This window comes from Tachysurus fulvidraco, chromosome 4 (assembly GCF_022655615.1).
Source record: "Tachysurus fulvidraco isolate hzauxx_2018 chromosome 4, HZAU_PFXX_2.0, whole genome shotgun sequence".
Taxonomy (NCBI): domain Eukaryota; kingdom Metazoa; phylum Chordata; class Actinopteri; order Siluriformes; family Bagridae; genus Tachysurus; species Tachysurus fulvidraco.
This window is the reverse complement of record NC_062521.1, coordinates 5,919,327-5,937,321: the sequence shown is the minus strand read 5'-3', so window position 1 is coordinate 5,937,321 and position 17,995 is coordinate 5,919,327. Positions and strand designations below refer to the sequence as shown.

The 17,995-nt window shown below is 37.4% G+C and overlaps 2 protein-coding genes across 7 annotated transcripts in view; one reads left to right on the top strand and one right to left on the bottom strand.

Moving 5' to 3' along the window:
- Nucleotides 1-1,703: 1,703 nt before the first annotated feature.
- Nucleotides 1,704-17,995, bottom strand: part of mcph1 (microcephalin 1) — a 28,884-nt gene continuing 12,592 nt past the window's right edge. For 5 of the 6 annotated variants that reach the window (XM_027165628.2, XM_047811981.1, XM_047811982.1 and 2 more), the window contains 2 exons: nucleotides 2,076-2,313; nucleotides 1,704-1,932 (listed from right to left, as the gene is read on the bottom strand). In XM_027165628.2, the coding sequence (XP_027021429.2) occupies nucleotides 1,880-1,932; nucleotides 2,076-2,313 (291 nt within the window). In that variant the 3' untranslated portion in view covers nucleotides 1,704-1,879. Of the gene's footprint in view, nucleotides 1,933-2,075; nucleotides 2,314-5,046; nucleotides 5,162-17,995 lie in introns of those variants that run through there. The other variant, XM_047811987.1, reaches the window with a different exon arrangement.
- angpt2a (angiopoietin 2a) lies at nucleotides 5,714-17,626 on the top strand. The gene is made up of 9 exons (XM_027165629.2): nucleotides 5,714-7,156; nucleotides 10,860-11,015; nucleotides 11,733-11,854; nucleotides 12,301-12,533; nucleotides 12,825-12,949; nucleotides 13,605-13,706; nucleotides 13,839-14,005; nucleotides 15,329-15,459; nucleotides 16,108-17,626. Exons 1-9 carry the CDS (start codon nucleotides 6,902-6,904, stop codon nucleotides 16,266-16,268), a joined length of 1,452 nt encoding a protein of 483 aa, XP_027021430.1. The 5' UTR covers nucleotides 5,714-6,901; the 3' UTR covers nucleotides 16,269-17,626.

The following is a 17,995-nucleotide window of genomic DNA, read 5'->3' as shown; positions in this document are numbered from 1 at the left end:
ATCAATCAATCAAATTTTATTTATAGAGCACCTTACAACTGCCAAAAGGAGCACAAGGTGCTTTCCAGTAAAACAACAATAAAAAACAAAATAAATAGAATCAATAAGAACACAATGAACCATAAAATAGCAGTTGAAACCGGGTTATTGCCAGGCATGTTTTCACATGCGAGGAATTTGTTTTAGTCAGAAGCTCCACGGTCTAACAGAATGACATATACAGTATGATTGTATGTACACATTTACAGATGTGAAAATTGCAGTTTAAATATACATATGAAATATACATATACAAATATAGACAATTGTATGTACAAATTTGCAAGTGTGAGAAATGCAATTGAGGTTTACAATACATACAATTTGTATGTACACGTGCAATTTTGAAATGTGCAGTTGAAGTAACAGTAAACATTTAGACAAAATGTTCTTACATTATTTACACATACTCATTTATATTTCAATTTGCACATTAATACTTCAATTTGCACATCTATATTTCAATTTGCACATTTTTTCCAGTGTACATATAACTGTTTATTATATACGTGTTCATTTCTTATTGCCATTCTGTTTACACTGTGGAGCTCCTGTACTACAACAAATTCCTCATATGTGAAAACATACTTGGCAATAAAGACCTTTCTGATTCTGATTCTCTCTCTCTCTCTCTCTTTCTCACACACACACACACTCACACTGTCTCTCTCTCACACACACACTCTCACACCCTCTCTCTCTCACACACACACACACACACTCTCTCTCTCACACTCACACTGTCTCTCTCTCACACACTCCCACACCCTCTCTCTCACACACACACACACGCTCTCACACCCACACATAGTGCTCTTTTAACTAATCAGCTAATTCACAGCCCTTCCTAAGTTAAAGCACTAATTACACTAATTAGCATATTGATTAAATAGTCATTTAGTCATTTGCATACCAAATGTGTTACACTAAGAATTTATTATTATTATTATTATTATTATTATTATTATTATTATTATTATGTAAAATAGAATGTAGTCAAATATTACCAATTAAGATTATGTTGTAATAATATTGACATGATTCCGGATATTTGTTCTACACTAATTAAAAAAAAATGCTAATGAAAGATGAACAATGCAGTTCAGTTGATATATACAGTAAATTGGTGTATCTAAGGGGTGGAACCCTAGTGTATTCCTGCAGCAACATTTAAAAAATGTTATAGTGTGTATATATATATATATATATATATATATATATATATATATATATATATATATATATAGTGTATATATATAGTGTGTATATATATATATATATATATATATATATATATATATATATATATATATATATATATATATATATATATATAGTGTGTATATATATATATATATATATATTACAGTTAAAAAAGTACAATTACATGTCATTTGTAGCCCTGGAAAACTATCAGTATGTGCGGTTCAGCGTCGTTATCAATATGAACATTGGTTTGTTTATGTAGCAGCCAACAATTGGAGCAATACACTATTGAAACACTATTGAAACTTGCTGAAGCAAGTTTGAATCATCTGTTTTAAATCATCACCAGCTTTATGTTGCACTTTAATGTACATTTACATTAATCAAGAGTTTCCAAGCTTAGCTCTGATTTCATTACTTATCAATATATTTAAGTCACTCCCTGGCTATGAGCCACATTATTTTTAAGAGTTTTATTAACCAGTATCTAATACACAATAAGACAGAAGGAAAAACATAAAATATACAAAAAATAATAACACAACCTACAAACATACATATGGTACATGTGTTATATGTTACAACTTCACAGTATTCTATTCACAGTAAAAATGTCACCATTACACACTTCTCTTTACTCAAGAATGTAGTTGTCATATGGGAGCAGCAAATGATGAGTCACACAATCTGTCCATGAAAGGAAGGAAAATGTACTTGTTAAAATACTACCAAGAATATGCTCTTATAAAAAGTATAAAAGTTTAAAATTTAAAAGAATCTCAGAATGTAACCATACAGGTTTACAGTCAGACGAGTACAAGTCATCTTACCTAAAACCCACTGTTCTGATAGGCACTTGGTCCCTTCAGGTCTTTTGCCTTTGTATTTGCCGATGCAGATGCCAGCCTGGCGAACACTCCTGCACACGGTGCCCCCGCACAGCTGCACGAGCTCTGTGAGACTGTGACAGGGTGGCTGAGATAGTGCGGACACGAACACCAGCGGCTGCTCACGAAACAGATCCTGCTGATGCTCTCCAGCGGAAAGATGCTGCTGCAACCTGCAGATCTGAGAGAAACAGCAGAGAGAAAGAACCTTATTAGCAACTGAATCTAAATAATAAGGTCAGGTTAGTGATTTAATCTCTGTACAGCCTTGCCTTGCCCCTGTTCTATGGAGCTATAGAATGTCTTGTCTCTTATATACACTTTTATGGCCACAAGCTTCAGGAAGGATATAATCTGACTATCAAACTTTCATGCTCTGGTTTCCAGCAGGAAAATACACTTCTGAACACCTCAACAAAATGAGCTTCAAGCAAGATAAAGTCACCAAGGTGACCAAAGGTGGGTCAGAGCTTTGATGCTCAAATTCTTCCACTAACCATGACAAACCATGTCTTTATGAACCTCACTTTAAACACAACAGTATTGTCATGCTGCAAAAGATTTTGGGCCAGGGCTCTTAGTTCTGGTGAAGAACTAATACTAATGTGTTCCTTACAGTATTTCTGCACACGCAATATTAAACATACAGTATTCGGTCAGTGCTGCTTTTGTGTATTTTCTTCTTTTTAATGTCTTGCATTTTTTGTTTGCACGGACTTTTATCCTGCACTGTTTGCACCAGGTTGAGTCCTTACTTAAGTCCTTAGCACTGTCTTTGTTTTTATGTAGCACCATGGTCCCGGAGAAACCTGGTCTCATTTCACTGTGTAGTGCAACAGCTAAATATTTGACTTAACATGAAACATTTTAATGATAAAGTGTAGAAAGACATTCTAAACAATTGTGTGCTTCTATCTGGTCTGGCAACCACATGGGAAAGAAACATATTTTGATATTTGTTACGGCCAAGTTTCTATATGCATTTGGACATATACTGTATAGTGGTTAGCCATCTTGCTTATTTATGTTAAATAGAAAAATTGCCCCAAAATTCCATAGTGAACTTGTGTTATTTGTTGTGTTATGTGAATGAAAGATGACTTTTTTCAAGCAGTTTTCCCTTCAGTGTTTCTGGGTACATACACTTTTGGCCTAGACCACACCCGTATTAATATCTAAAAACACATAAACCCCTTTTGAAAAGTCTTTTTAAGCGAATAACAGTGAGTTAAACAGATGCTAGGGAAATTTATTTCTGTGAATGCAGGTAGCTCTTGGCCATATCCCATATCTATAAATGAAATGTACCAGACTCTGTAGAAACAATAAAAGTCTGAATACCAATATCCTAACATACAAATACTCTCACCATGTTTCCTGCCAGTGAAGTACTAAAAACCAATGAAAGGAAAGAGATCTCATTTAAACAAGTTTGAATAAATCTGATCACAGCTTTAAATCAAAGCGTAGAGAGAACCCCTGGCACACTAAATCAAGCACAAGCAAGCACAAACACAGATTGTCATAATATTTGTTCAGGTGTGCCAACAGTCACAGATGATAAGAGCATAGAACAAGTTTGTGGCTACTTCTGCATACTGGAAAATACTAACAGGATGATTAAACTTGCAATGCTTCTGGTGTTGTTTTATCTGAAACACGTAAAAGCAGTCAATCAAAATTAAAATATGCAAGGCTCAGTTAGACAAGAGCACAAAGCTGCTCTTTCACAACAACGACAACAATTTACTAACTAACTTTGAAATGAAACAGACTTTGCATATCACACATTGAATGATGGGAACTGCATTGTGCTGTGTATGTGCAGGACAGAGGTCTAGTGACACGGGCAACCAAAAGCCCTCAGTTTGCAGCTGATGGGGTAATACATCAAAGATCTTGCACAATGGCATCGTCTGCGCCTTGTTTGAGCTCTTTTGGCTCCAGTTTGAGGTCTGTGAATGGTAGCAGGCAGATTGAGCTGGCATTCATGCTGCTGCTAAGGGCATTCGGGACGTGCTCCATGACCATCATGGGTCATTGGCACTGCTGAAAGGCACAATCTGCTCCGCTTAGCAAATACACCAGTGCCATTTTAAACACTTTGGAATTTAGGCTGGCGGAGTGCTATTTATAAACTTGAGTTTAAAACAGGTTGAACAGAAGTGAGAAAACATTATGACTTTTTAAATCTTTTACATTTGTGTGTGTCCATTGCTACACCGACCACAGTGCTATTTATTACCTGTTAGAACCAATATTTCCCATTGAATGTTCTTATCACAGTTTTTGTGATTTCACAAAGCATGATTTCAGAGGCAAAGGACAACTGAATAAATGAGCTTGGCTGTTTTAGTAAAATCGTAGTCTCCAGTCAAATAACAGGAAAAAATATAGATTCCTGACCCCGGCAATCATGAATTCCCTCATCCGGATTAAACGGACAGAAATTTGAATGTTGTAAACTCTTTAAGAAAAAGAAGGACATTGGGTCACTTCCTTCCTCGCCCAGCTTCCTTTCTACATGAAACGGCTGAGGAAAACACAAGTCTCCCACGCACGTGCCGGAGGAAGATGATTCAGAGCAAGCACCTGAGCTGCAACATGTGCGCCTCTGTGACACCAACATTCTCTTGGCATACTTCCCCTTCCAGTCCAGCAAAACTTTTACATTCCAGCTAATCTTTTTGATGCACTTGGTTTTATGTCTGTTTGCTAGTACAAACCTCCACATGCTCTCGAAATAAGTTTAAAAAAAAAAGGAAACTTAAGCATATTTTACAAAAAGGTACACATGAATGAACATTCTGACGTTGATCAAATGGAAAAATGTCTGTGTTGATCACTGAAATGTCCTCTCAGGTGTTTGTGGAAGTGATGATTAAAGCCACAGGAGCACTGCGCTGATGTCTGTTCTGAAAGACCCCCACGAGGTTAAGGACAAAACATCCTCTGAGCGGAACGATTTCCTCCCTGCGACACCTGCTTTCCGCATCCGTCACACTGGATTCATAGGTGACGCGCTATCACTGGGAATAGAAAGGAACTATCTATTGCTCTGTAACATTTGACATGCTATGTGCTTTTAAATATGTCTTTACTAGCATTGTCAGCACCTTTAACACAACTTTATCTTTTTTGATGTGTGTTATTTAAGTGGTTACCAAAAAAAGCACACAAAATCTCAATATATTTTAAACATAAAAAAAAAAAATACACGTTTGTCTTTAAAGACACTCATTACCATGAACAAGTCTTGTCATGTTTTTATTATTAAAACAACGATGTTCAAATAAATGAATTAAGATTAATTTCCTAAATCAGCATGGCTTCTGGCTCCAAGGTTTAGTATAGTACTTGTATGAGCCACAATGTATATATAATGTAATATATATTAAATTTGTACAAAATATTATATACAATCATTGCTATGGTGAATCATATGTAAAAGCTTTAAGTTCTCGGACCCAGGAAAAAGTGCTTACAACGTAACGTTGCATTTCTTGATCTTGTTAACAAGAAAGACAGAAAAAAAGAAAGATGGTGAAGGACGTTCTCTTTATACCTGCTATAACATTTCCGACATGTTTTACAGATGTTCGACAACATGAAATGTAAATATACACACAAAAAAAGTACAACATGGTTCTTTAAGAGTGTACTTGGTGCCAAATCAGCATGGTATAAGAGAACACTTCAGGACCACTGTTATAGGAAAATAATCAACTTCAAGGTGGTAACAGTGACTCCGCTTTCCATCAGATTGTATCATGCTATCCCGTTGTTGATTATTTTCCTATGACAGCACACCCCGTTGTGTTTTATTGCATAATAGACGTACAAACATCACAGTAAAACAGCACTAAAGTTAGAGGCATCTGTAAACAAGATTTATAGTTTAACAGTAACTCTTACGGCATTTATGAGAACTTGGATGAATATTTTAAGCTGTGGCATTAATAGGGATCGGGAATTTTAAGATGACAAGTTTTAAAAATGACTCCTGAACCAAAGCCAGATACTTATGTCTACGAGGCTTTTTAGCTCTTCTCTTTTAACGACTTCCAGATATGACAGACCAGACAGGAAATGGAAGCTGCTGCTTTTTTTGAGATTAAGGAAAAAAATAAAGAAACATCAAGATGATGTGATGAGTCAAACATTCCTTTTCCACCACATTTATTATTGCATATTTATTATTGTCTTAAGGAGGCAGGAGAGGGTGAAGGTTTAAAGAGAAAAAAAAAAAGCTCATGCTTTAAGATTGTCGAAGCTGAATGGTTTGAGAAACACAGCTGCATCCTGAAGGGCTTTTTTAGAGTGGCCGTCTCGAAGAAAAACACTAATCCCGCCATTGTCATCCTGTCCTCTCCCGCCAATCCACACAGACTTTCTCTGGAGCAGAGGAGGCAGCTGAAAGCGACCATCCGACGGGAAGTGTTTAATTAGCGTCCCCTGCTCCTGTCAAGAAGGAGGGTCTTGCTGTTGAGTTCAGCAGACAGAGGAGCGCAAGAGCTCACGCAGCACACACCGTGTGAGAGACAGCTGAAGATTTGGGAGCTGCTGAGTGACGCTTCTACTATTACACGCTGATATTTGTCTCCACCTCCTGCCTTTCATTATAAATGGAGCTCACAAGAAGCACAGGGAGAATTCTGAACAGCAGCATTCAAGCATTGGAGACTCTGACACGTGGGAACGTGCAAAGCAACCCACTTAATTTTTTCTAAAAAGGACGTTAGTTTAAAAAAAAACAAAAAAACTACAAGATGCTGAATGTAGGGATCTTCATTTTAAGCTTCTGTTTCACCGCTGGGGAAGGCTATGCAGCTGGCAAGAGGCCTTATCAGATTCAGAATGGGCCATGCAGCTACACATTTCTTCTGCCTGAGCAAGAGACATGCCCTCCGAGTAGCTACGGCAACCAGGTGCAGAAAGATGATCCGGCTGAATACGAGGAGTCACTACAGAGGCTGGAGCAGTTAGAGACCATCATGGAGAACAACACTCAGTGGCTGCTCAAGGTACAGTTTCATCCATCACTGAATAATATCCTTAGTAGTGTATATTACTTATTTGATAAGAAAGAAAACACTTGGACACTTCACCTGCTGCGGGACCAGAATTAAGGGTCAGAAGTTTAAAAAAACCAAAACAAAAAAAAAACCTCCTCACCATGGAAGCTTAAAAAGAAGCAAAAAACTGATGCATTTTTATTGATGGCACAAAAATGCCCATGAAACACAACTTACCTTAAAAAACCAGACAAATCTTAGAGAATGCATGCAAATGTAAACAGCTCTTCCATAAATTATATTGCTCTTCCTCTACGACTAGAACAGGTGCATATGGAAATTCTAATTGAAATTTTTGCTGTAATAGTTCTATTTTTTTCTTTCTATATGTCTTAATAGAACATGGTCTAGAAGTAAGAGAAAGAGCATGTGTAATGCTCAAGATTTAGACCCATTTCATTTTCAGTATGGAAAAGTCATACGTGTATTTCATATGACAGATGGGGGCTTTTCCTATAGATTATGTCAATCAACTTACATACTTATATTTAGTGGAGAATTCTACAAAACAAAAAAACAACAACATAAAAACAAAATATTGCCTGTTTGGAAAAAAAATTGAGTCAACAAAGAATTTCAACTTATTGCTGTCAAGTAATACCTTAATTTCTTTTTGAACATAAATGAAAAATAATCCAACTATTTCAATATTAGACTCATTGTGTAAATGTGTGCATGTTTTAAGCCATATAGCCTTAAAACATGCTGGCGCTGTTGAGGCTCGGATTAAACTTATTCCATTCACGCGACCATGCAAACATGCTAAAAATCAATACAACTCAAGAAATCTCAAGTAACTGAAAATTGTTTGTTGTAATTTCCACAGGACTCCTTTTGTGATTACTAAAATAAAACTAAACAAAATAAAATAAAAATAAAATCCTCCCTTGAGTGATGAACCCTGGTTTAAAAGCCTCATTAGTAGAGATACATTAGTAAAATTTTGGTGAAAGACTTGCGTTTGCTTGAGTGTGAAAGGAAAAATTCCATTTCAGAAAGCAATGAATCGTAAGAAGTCAGAAATGAGAAAATACAAAAGGAGGAAAAAGTTCATTGTGTACAGTAAAGCTGCTTTTATAGAAATACAAAGGATGTTCTGAAAATACACCGTGAGACAGGTGCATAATCCCAGGCAACAAAACTGACCCAGTGTTTGCACTTGCCAAAACATACTCATGTCTCCTTGAAGATCAGTGTTATATTCTGGCACAATGTCTTTATGCAAAGTTCAAGAAGGGTCAAAAAACAAAGTAAACGGATTTTATGGCATAATTTCCTTTCTGACTGTAACAGTCTGACATTATATAGTATTGTCTGAGCACTCAGAGGAAAGGCTCTTCGTCTAAGTGGCACTTTTGAGGTCTACAAGCGAAGGTCGGAGGAAAGCATCGGACCTCTGCGTGCCATTAGGTCATGCTACAGAATCTCACATGTTTGGCATATTTGCTTAATTAGCAGGCAGGATGTGACTCTGTGCCATGACGCTAACATGACCTGCCAGTTTACAGTGAGAAAAAGGAACAAAAGCTTCCCGAATGTAAAACCAACAACTGATTGGCTGTCAGTGTAACGTCCTGCCCGCAGTTCCGATGGCACACCAACACTGGATGGAAGTGCAGCGAGGAAGATAAACAAAATTAGTGACGATTATCAAAGTTGTCACATTTAGCAGTCATCAGTAAGGAAAAGTTAAATATATCCCAACTGCTGTAGTGCAAGACTTCCGGAATAGTTTTAAGAGCAAAAAATTCCAAGAAAACAATTCACATCACATTGCAAAAGAAGCGCTGATGTTTTCCTCCCTTGTCACGTTATAGAAATGTTTTCATTGAGGATGCAACTCGTCACTCATGCCTATCCTGTTTGTTTGAGTGCCGGTCTGTCTGCTATTCAGGAACTCCATGCAGGAAAGAGTACAAGGACTGGATGAGAGCTAGACACACACTGCTTCCAATGGGACGCAAACAAATTTGTGTTTTGATGACTCAGGAAACACTTACCTGAAGTGTTTTTTACTAGTTTATTTTTTTAAATCAAATACAATGGGTAATACAATGTCACCTACACGCCAAACAAAAAGATGCTATATTATAAGATGATTTTTTATACATTAGTGGTGAAATGCAGAGCCAATACCTGTATCTGTTTAGGGTAGAAGTGTGTAGGGGTGCTTTTTTTTTTTTTTTTTGGGACATTAATTCCCAAATTGCATCAAGTCACAATTTGCAGATATTTACTTTATTTAACTGCTGAACCAGATACCTTATGGAACAATCTGGACTTAATAAGCAAACTAAATACATTTCAAATCATCAATATGCATGTGACCCTTTTGACACAGAAAGCCACATTTCCCCCCTCAGGTGTTGGAGTACTGATCAAAAGGTAGTGAGTTTAAATCCCAGAACCACCATGCTGCCAGAGCTGGACCCTTGAGCAAGGGCCTGAACCCGCAACTGGTCAGTTGTATAAATTAGATAAATGTAAGTCGCTCTAGCCATCAGCCAAATGCCATAAATGTAAATGCAGATTAAGACACTAAGAAGGAAGTGCTAGGTCTTCTGCCACATACATGAGCTCAAAGAACTAGCTCATGACTGTCTAATGTCTCTGTGACTGTCAGGGGAGATAAACTAATGGCACACTTCCCACCCTGTGAGCACAGAGACATTAGCCAGTCATGAAGTAGTTAATACAAACAAAACCCAAAAGACTTGGTTGAGGGTGGGCAAGTTCAGGATTCTCAGCTAGTGTGCTATCTGATGTGTTTAAAGTTTTTCCTTATTAAAACTAGAAATAAAAATTACAGCGATCATTCCTCAAGCTATAAGCAAGACTGAAGTTTTATGGTTAACCACAACCTGTCTTCAGACTCTCGTGTTAACAAGACCACCTGTGCGAACAGTGATGGCTTATGAAGTTTACAGAAAAAGCTTTAACAAGCAAAAGAACGTTGGCTTCCCCCAGCCAAAAACCTGCCAAGAGTACATATTTCTCTAAGGCTTAGTCTATTATGCATTCTAAAAGTCTAGATACATTTAGCCTTTTTGGGTCTTCTTGAAAGGGGTCATGACCTTGTTATGACAAGTTCCATTTAAAACTCGTCAATGAGCTCTAGGTCTGTAATTTAGCTATAAAACATCTGACCAGACTGGACAGTGATTCTTACTGCTCCCGTCATCCTGATTTTACTGCAAGCAACATTTGTAAGTGGGTTGAAATAGAGAAATCTCTTGATATGTAAACAAATGTAAGTTTTTCATTAATGGATTTAGAACAAATAATCTAGAGAGGGCGTGTTACAGTGATCATAACAGGGAAGAGGTGATTTTATGTAAGACACAAAGATGAATGGCTAAAAGCACCTTACAGATACAATCTAGCATGCAATTAATAATTGTATTTATTAATGATATTTGGTATAATCTGTTCCTCCCTAATGGATTGTAGTCTGTAAAAATCCTACTAAGCAACATAATGCATGGTATTTTATGGACATGGCATTTTAGTGACTCTAGTGAAAGTGTTTTTTTTTCTGTTTAAATACAATTCAGGTTGACACGTGTTTACCCTAGTAGGTCCTGTTCATCAAACATTCAGCTGGATTATTGTAGATGTTAACCACACATCCTACATTTGCTACCTTCCACAGCTGGAGAATTACATCCAAGAGAACCTGAGGCAAGACATGGTCCAGCTTCAGCACGACACCGTGCACAACCACACGGCAGCCATGATCGAGATCGGCACCAACCTCCTGATTCACACCGCAGAGCAGACGCGAAAGCTCACCAGTGTCGAAGCCCAGGTGAGCATTCCATATAAAATGTTAAATACCTAAAACCTAAATCTCATTCATGACGCTAATCAGATTTTATCTTGAGCATTCAGAGTTCTCAAATATCAAGTGATGCCTCAGCTGGAGAATTCAGTAATGAGGCGAGTGTACACACCGCCTTTCAGTCCCTCTAGTCCCCATGTCCTCTTTCATTTATTAAAATGTGATTGTCCAGTATTTTTAGCCATGTACCAAATTCTTTTTTCCTCTCATCAAATATGTGGACATGTGCTTTGATGCCAAGTGATGTGTAAACACCCCTAACACGCAATTAAGGGCTTTCACATGCCCACATGCTCATCCATAGCCAATGAAGGTCTAAACCCATACTCTGACAAGTGAGATCAACTACAGCCCAATGGAGAGCAGAGAGAATTGGTTGTGACAGTTTATTCTAGGGGAAAAGTGCAATTGTCAAAATTCATTACGTTACTGTAGCTCGCATTTTGTCAAATGAGGACGCCTGCAGGTTTATGTGTTCACTTCGTATCATCCACAAGAGCCCTCAAGACAGAATCTTTGAAAAAATACAGAGTAAAGTGAACTGTAGTGGAAAAAGAGGTGTTAAAATCTAAAGGATTTAATTATGCAAATGCAGGCTTAATTAGTTCAATTAATAACACAAGAGTGGGAAAGTGAAAGCTTATCTAAATTACCTTCTGCAAAAACTTGTTTTTTTACCTTTAGGTTATAAACCAAACAACACGACTGGAGCGTCAGCTTCTCGAGCATTCAATCTCAACAAATAAACTGGAAAAAGACATTATCCTGCAGACAAATGAAATAACTAAACTCAATGATAAAAACCGGTGAGAAGTTATTTTTTTTTTGGAATACTATTTATTGAAATATTTATTCAGAAGTATTAAACATTACAGTATCTGATGATTAGGGTTGGGTTTACTAAAGATTTGATTTTTTTTTTTAAACTATACATTAGTTGCATACATCTTTTCCTTTTGAATCTTTTTAAAAGTCTTTAAAAAAAAAAAGCTTTCAATTGTATGCCAAGCTTTTAATTTTTAGCAAACATGCTCATTATTCCTGTTACTGGCACAATGGTGTAATTTGGTAATATTTTTTTCTCAGCTTCTGAAGGATGTGAATGAAAGATGGCAAAGCTGATCATTAGTATATAATAATATGATAATATGCTCCATGCATGTAGTTCATCATGATGCTAGGCAATGAATAGAGACATTAAAATCCTTACAGTTTTGCCAAAGATAATAACTTTTTTTTTATTTTTTTTTAGCTTTCTGGAAAAGAGGGTGGAGGACATGGAGGGCCAAAGGCAGGCAGAGCTGAAGAGCCTGCAGGAGGAGAAGGAGCAGCTGAAGAAGCTGGTGGAGAAGCAAACAGGCATCATTGAGGAACTGAAGCAGCATCTGCAGCGCACCTCTGAGGAGAACACAGCCCTGCAGCAACAGCAGCAAGAGCTGGCGGAGACGGTCAACAACCTCATCCAAACAATCAACATCCCCACCCGTGAGTGAGCGCCAGAGCATCGCAGCCAAACATCACACAGGGGAATGTGGGAGGAAAAACAAGTGGCCAGAATAATATTATGCAATCCCATGAGCAACTGTTTGGGGAGCGGATGGTGCAAACTGTTCTGCCGGGCGATCGAGGTTATAAAATAAGAGGATAATTAAGATTGCTTTAGATTTGGTCGAAGATTAGCGAAGGTGGCATAAGAAGCCAATTAAGGTACTTGATAATCATATGCATTTAATGACCTTACATGCTTCAACTCAGTGTTCTGTTCTCTTCTAACAGATAAATCAGCGATGATGCAGGATACTCCCTCACAGTACAAAGACTGCGCTGCCATCTTTAAGTCCGGGAACAAAGAAACTGGAGTCTACACGCTAACCATCCCAGACACAAAAGAACAAATAAAGGTATGAAGAAGCTTGGTTAGGTAGAATAAAAAAGGAAAGGGAGAAAGCATGTGTTGTATGTGTGAGAAAGGCCGAATGAGAAAGAAAGTGTGGAAAGAAAGAAAAAGAAAAAAAGGAAGGAAAGAAAGAAAATAATGACAAAGATAGAATAGAGAAAAGAAAGAAAGAGTGAAAGAAAGCATGAGAGTTTGTGCATGAGAAAGAGTGTAAGAAAGGAAAAGAAAGAGATCAGAAAAATGACATGCGTGAATGTGTGAGAGAGTCAGAGAGAAAATAAAGACAGTTTTCTAGAGAAAAAAAGAGAGAGAGAGAGAGAGAGAGAGAGAGAGAGAGAGAGAGAGAGAGAGAGAGAGAGAGAGAGAGAGAGAGAGAGAGAGAGAGAGAAGGAGAAACAACAGGAGGAACTTCCAGTGACTTTGCGGGAAATAGTGCATCCAGAGAAAAAAAGGCTTTTTTTTAAGGTAGTTAGTTTACACATGCCTGTGCAGACTGAGCTCTCTCCTAAGATACTTTTCATGGGAAGTCATTTAAGTTTGGCAAATTAACAGCAGTTTAACAGACACTGTACTAAACTAAAGTTAGTTAAATGTGTCAGGAAGTATGACATGAACAAGCTACAGTACGTGTTTCTAGACAACACTGTTTCTCTTTCCAGGCATACTGTGACATGGAAACCGAGGCAGGTGGATGGACAATAGTGCAGAAGCGATTCAGTGGCCTTGTTGACTTTGATCAGACGTGGAAAGAATACAAAATGGTGAGCTTTGGAAGGGACAGACATTTTTCAGCACAATAGTGGTCACAGTGATTGAATGATGAAGTTAGTGCTTTAAGGAACAAATGAGTTTATTGAAGTGTAAAATGTATTCATGCTTCTCCCAATTGAAAGGGGTTCGGAGACACTTCAGGTGAACACTGGCTGGGTAATGAGTACATCTCAAAGCTGACTAATGATCAGCAATACGTGCTGAGGATAGAGCTCACCGACTGGGACGGGAACACAGCGTTCTCTCAGTATGATGAATTCTCCTTGAGCAGCGAAGAGCAGAAGTACAGGTAAGAAACGCACCACAGTTGGTGGTCATCATTCCTGCCACCATATCCAGTGTCATATTCAGATTACAATATACTTCTACCCCTGCCATATTATCCAAGATGGATGCTTTTACTTTCATGCCAGTGGGGGCTAGATATGAAGCTAGTGGCACAAAGCTAGACCATGTTTGTTAATATGAATATATAGAGTTTATTCCTTCAGCCTTGGTATTTTCCTGGTAAGTGTTCAGCAGTGCTTCAAACTAAGCTTATATTGTTATTATTAATAATATTTTAGGAAACAAAACTAATTAAATTCCTTTTTCTAAAAATTAGTATGTAAAGGATGCAACACCAGCTCAAGGTTTAAATCTGAATACATACATCTATATTTGGAGCACTAAACAGAGACAGATATTTGTGTTACAGCTCTGCTATACATGTGTATGAATGGGATAACAAATCCCAGTTATAATAGCTCTTATTATGATCTGTAACATGATCATGTAAAAGATGTCATGCATTATTTTGGTGTAATGTTTAATTACACAAACAAGAGTAAATATACGGTTGTACTTTTGTATTTATATTGCCACAAAATCTCACGAATGGTGCCACACACTTGTCATCGTTCCAAAGCAAATATTTTGCCATCTGGAAATGGTTATGGCCTATGAGATACAGAAACAGGACGACAACAGCCCAGAGCTGTCTCTGAACTCTTATCACGCTCTCTTGAAAGCAAAGCCAACTATCTTAACCCTTGCTGTTTGACCCCACAACAATAATAAGCTCAAGGCAAACACTGCCCAAGTTTTCATACATTAACAATGCTGGAAAGCCGGACAAACTGGACAACAGCGCGGGTTTCCTGTTGTCCATTTCACATACTGAAAACAGACAGAATTAGGGAGAGGCAGTGTGAGCGTGAGGCAGAACAAGAGAGAAATAGACAGAGAAAGTGTGTGTGAGAGAAAGAAAGGGATAAAAACAAAAAGAAAAAATAACAGAGAATGTGTTTGAGTGTGAAGGAAAGACAGAAGAAGAGAAAGTGATTGAGAAATTGCATGTATAAGAAAGAAAATGAGAGAGGCAGTGTGTGTGTGTGTGAGAGAGAGAGAGAGTGGGAGGTGAGAAACAGAGAGTACAGTGTGGATCTGTTCCAGTATAGAAGCAGTTACATAGATTAAGGGGTTAACAGTGTACAATGTTTAATAGTAAACCAGGTGTGTGCATCCTGGACAGCTATATCACACAGAGAGAACTAAATACCTCTCACATCTCCATACAGTAATTACAGGCTTCCTTCTGACGTTTTGTATTTCTGCATTTTCAATTACACAGGATACACCTTAAAGGCTACAGTGGAACTGCGGGTAAAATCAGCAGCCTTGCCCAGCCAGGAAGTGATTTTAGCACAAAGGATGCAGACAATGACAAATGTGTTTGCAAGTGTTCACAGCTAACCACAGGAGGTAAGCAGGTTGTTTCGAAATGAATCAATTCTTCAATACAAATATCTACACATGCATGCATACCTAAATCAGCTCATTGTTACACACTCCCTCTTCTACATGTCCCTCTCTTCTTGCATTTTTCGTGTCTGGGATCATGACTTTCCAGCGAAATTAGCTGGGAGCTAATCACTGTTCAGCTCAGTTGGGAATTGGGCCCTTGTGAAAGTTGACATTAATAGTCTGGGAACTGCAGACTTGCAAAGCTTTCTATCTTGTGGGTGTTTACAAGTGCTAACTCAGCTTTTCTGTAACAACCTAGCTTCTTTTGCTCAAATTCTGCTCCTCACAAACATACATGTATAGAGAGAGAGAGAGAGAGAGAGAGAGAGAGAGAGAGAAAGAGAAAAGAGAGGGTGTGCCACCCCCGTCGATCAATACTAGACAATCGTGAGTGCCTGAGAGCTCATGTATGAGACCGACAGCATGGGTGTTTCTCAGCATGAGCAGCAGTTCTTCTTGTGTGGAAGTGCGTGTTAGCCTTCATCCTCCCCAGTAGGTAGCTGTTGGAGGTTAGGAAGAGTTGACAAGACCAAGCCTATGAGTGCTTAAGACATGCTCTAATTTGTGTTTTATAATCTAAGAAAGTCTTTTGGCTTATTTTCACAGGCTGGTGGTTTGACGCCTGCGGCCCTTCCAATCTCAACGGTGTATACTATCAGCATGGGCAGCACACCAGTCGCTTCAATGGTATCAAATGGTACTATTGGAAAGGCTCTGGATATTCGCTCAAAGCAACAACAATGATGATAAGACCGGTGGATTTTTGAGGAACAAATGGGGCAGTAGTGGGGCAACAACATTTTCAGAACTGATATGGGACCTTATTTTTTGACAGGGAAAATGCTTGACCATGTTGAGCAAGAAAATCCTGCAAAGAAGAAAGCACTTGAAAGAAACTTACGGATTCAAAACAAAATGCTAAATCAGTAAGAACATGTGATTAACATGTAAAAAAAATAAGTCTAAGTAAGAGGAAACAGCACAAAGTATGCGCAAGTACTGTTAAAGAAGGCCTTACATTGGATGTACACCTATGGACTGAATGGTTAATAGGGTTGTCATTATTCCTTATGCAAACAAGCTAATGGGGTCAAATGTAATATTTGTTTAGAGAGTATATTTCTGAATTTCTTGATAATATACAACAGTTACTTTGATAAGGTTTGATATAGAAAATACAATTATGGTACAAAGGTAAAGGAAGAGTGAATGAAGCAGAAGGGTCCTTACACTAACACAGTAAACGGAAAATATGTCCCTTTGTTTACAGCTGTTTACTGATTTACATTTTTTGTAATTTTAGTACTTTTTGCAATTGTTAATATATTTCTGAAACATTTACCCAGACATGATAAAAAGAAACGAGTATATTTTGCACAAGATTCGCCTCAAGTTAACAAAACATTAACGGCCGTGTGAGACGTGGGTTGGTTTTCTCAAAAAAAAAAAAAAAAAAAAAAAAAGGCATGCTTGGTGTTTGGCCCCAGGATAAGTAGTGTATGTGATGTATTTGTTCACTTCTAATGAACTATGGAAAAAGCCATAGTTGGATAATTCACTTCTGTTAGCAGTTTTAATAAATTATCCAATTTTTAGTTATCACAGTTTTCCAAAAATATTGATAATGTGTAATATCAGTTTCGAAATTCTGATACTCTTTATACCGTTTCTTTGACCTCATTTATTAGAAGGCAACTCACCACACTAGCAATACCAAATCTATAGCTAAGTTGCCAAAAGGACTGCATTTATCACCAATAGACTATAACTACATTTTCACTGCTGAGGCAAGACTTTCTATTTATTTATTTTTTTTTAAATTAAGATTCTTTATTGGGGCAAAAAATTTTAGTTTAAACTTTAATTACATTTCTTCGTTGTTCTTTTTTTTCCCCCAGCACAGAATTTGTTTTTTTTTTTTATTGAAGGAATCATGGACATAATCGTACCATGAAAATGATCAGAAAAAAAAAAAAAAATCTGAAGAAACCTTGTTTAACACGTTTTACTTATTAAAGCTGATAGACATGTTTTTGGATATTTATTTGTTTGTATTACACATACTTAATAAAAGGTGTACATTTTTTTTTTGTTAAAATGTCATTAAAATTGAAGTAATGGTCAACATTTTCCTTTCACTGGGTTTAACGATAATTGTGTGTTGTACAGTGCAGCCTGCCAGGAACTGGACAGTAGACTTTGTTTTAGCTCTCAGCACAATATATGTGAATTGAAAGTATTGAAGTATTGAATGGAAAAGTATTCAGAAATATATATTAAAAAAAACATAGTAAAAAATATGAAAAATTCCCGTTGGTACAATCTCTTTAGGGTAACTCCTGCCTTAATCTGAGAGCACATTGTTTAAAGACCTGAAAGCAGCAGAAAACAGCAGTATTTGTTTGTTTGTGCACTTTACTAGCCATATGTAAGTCCTCTCTGAGCTGGTAGCTGGACTGAACTTGGGTAGTGATGTGAAACCCATGGCTCTGAA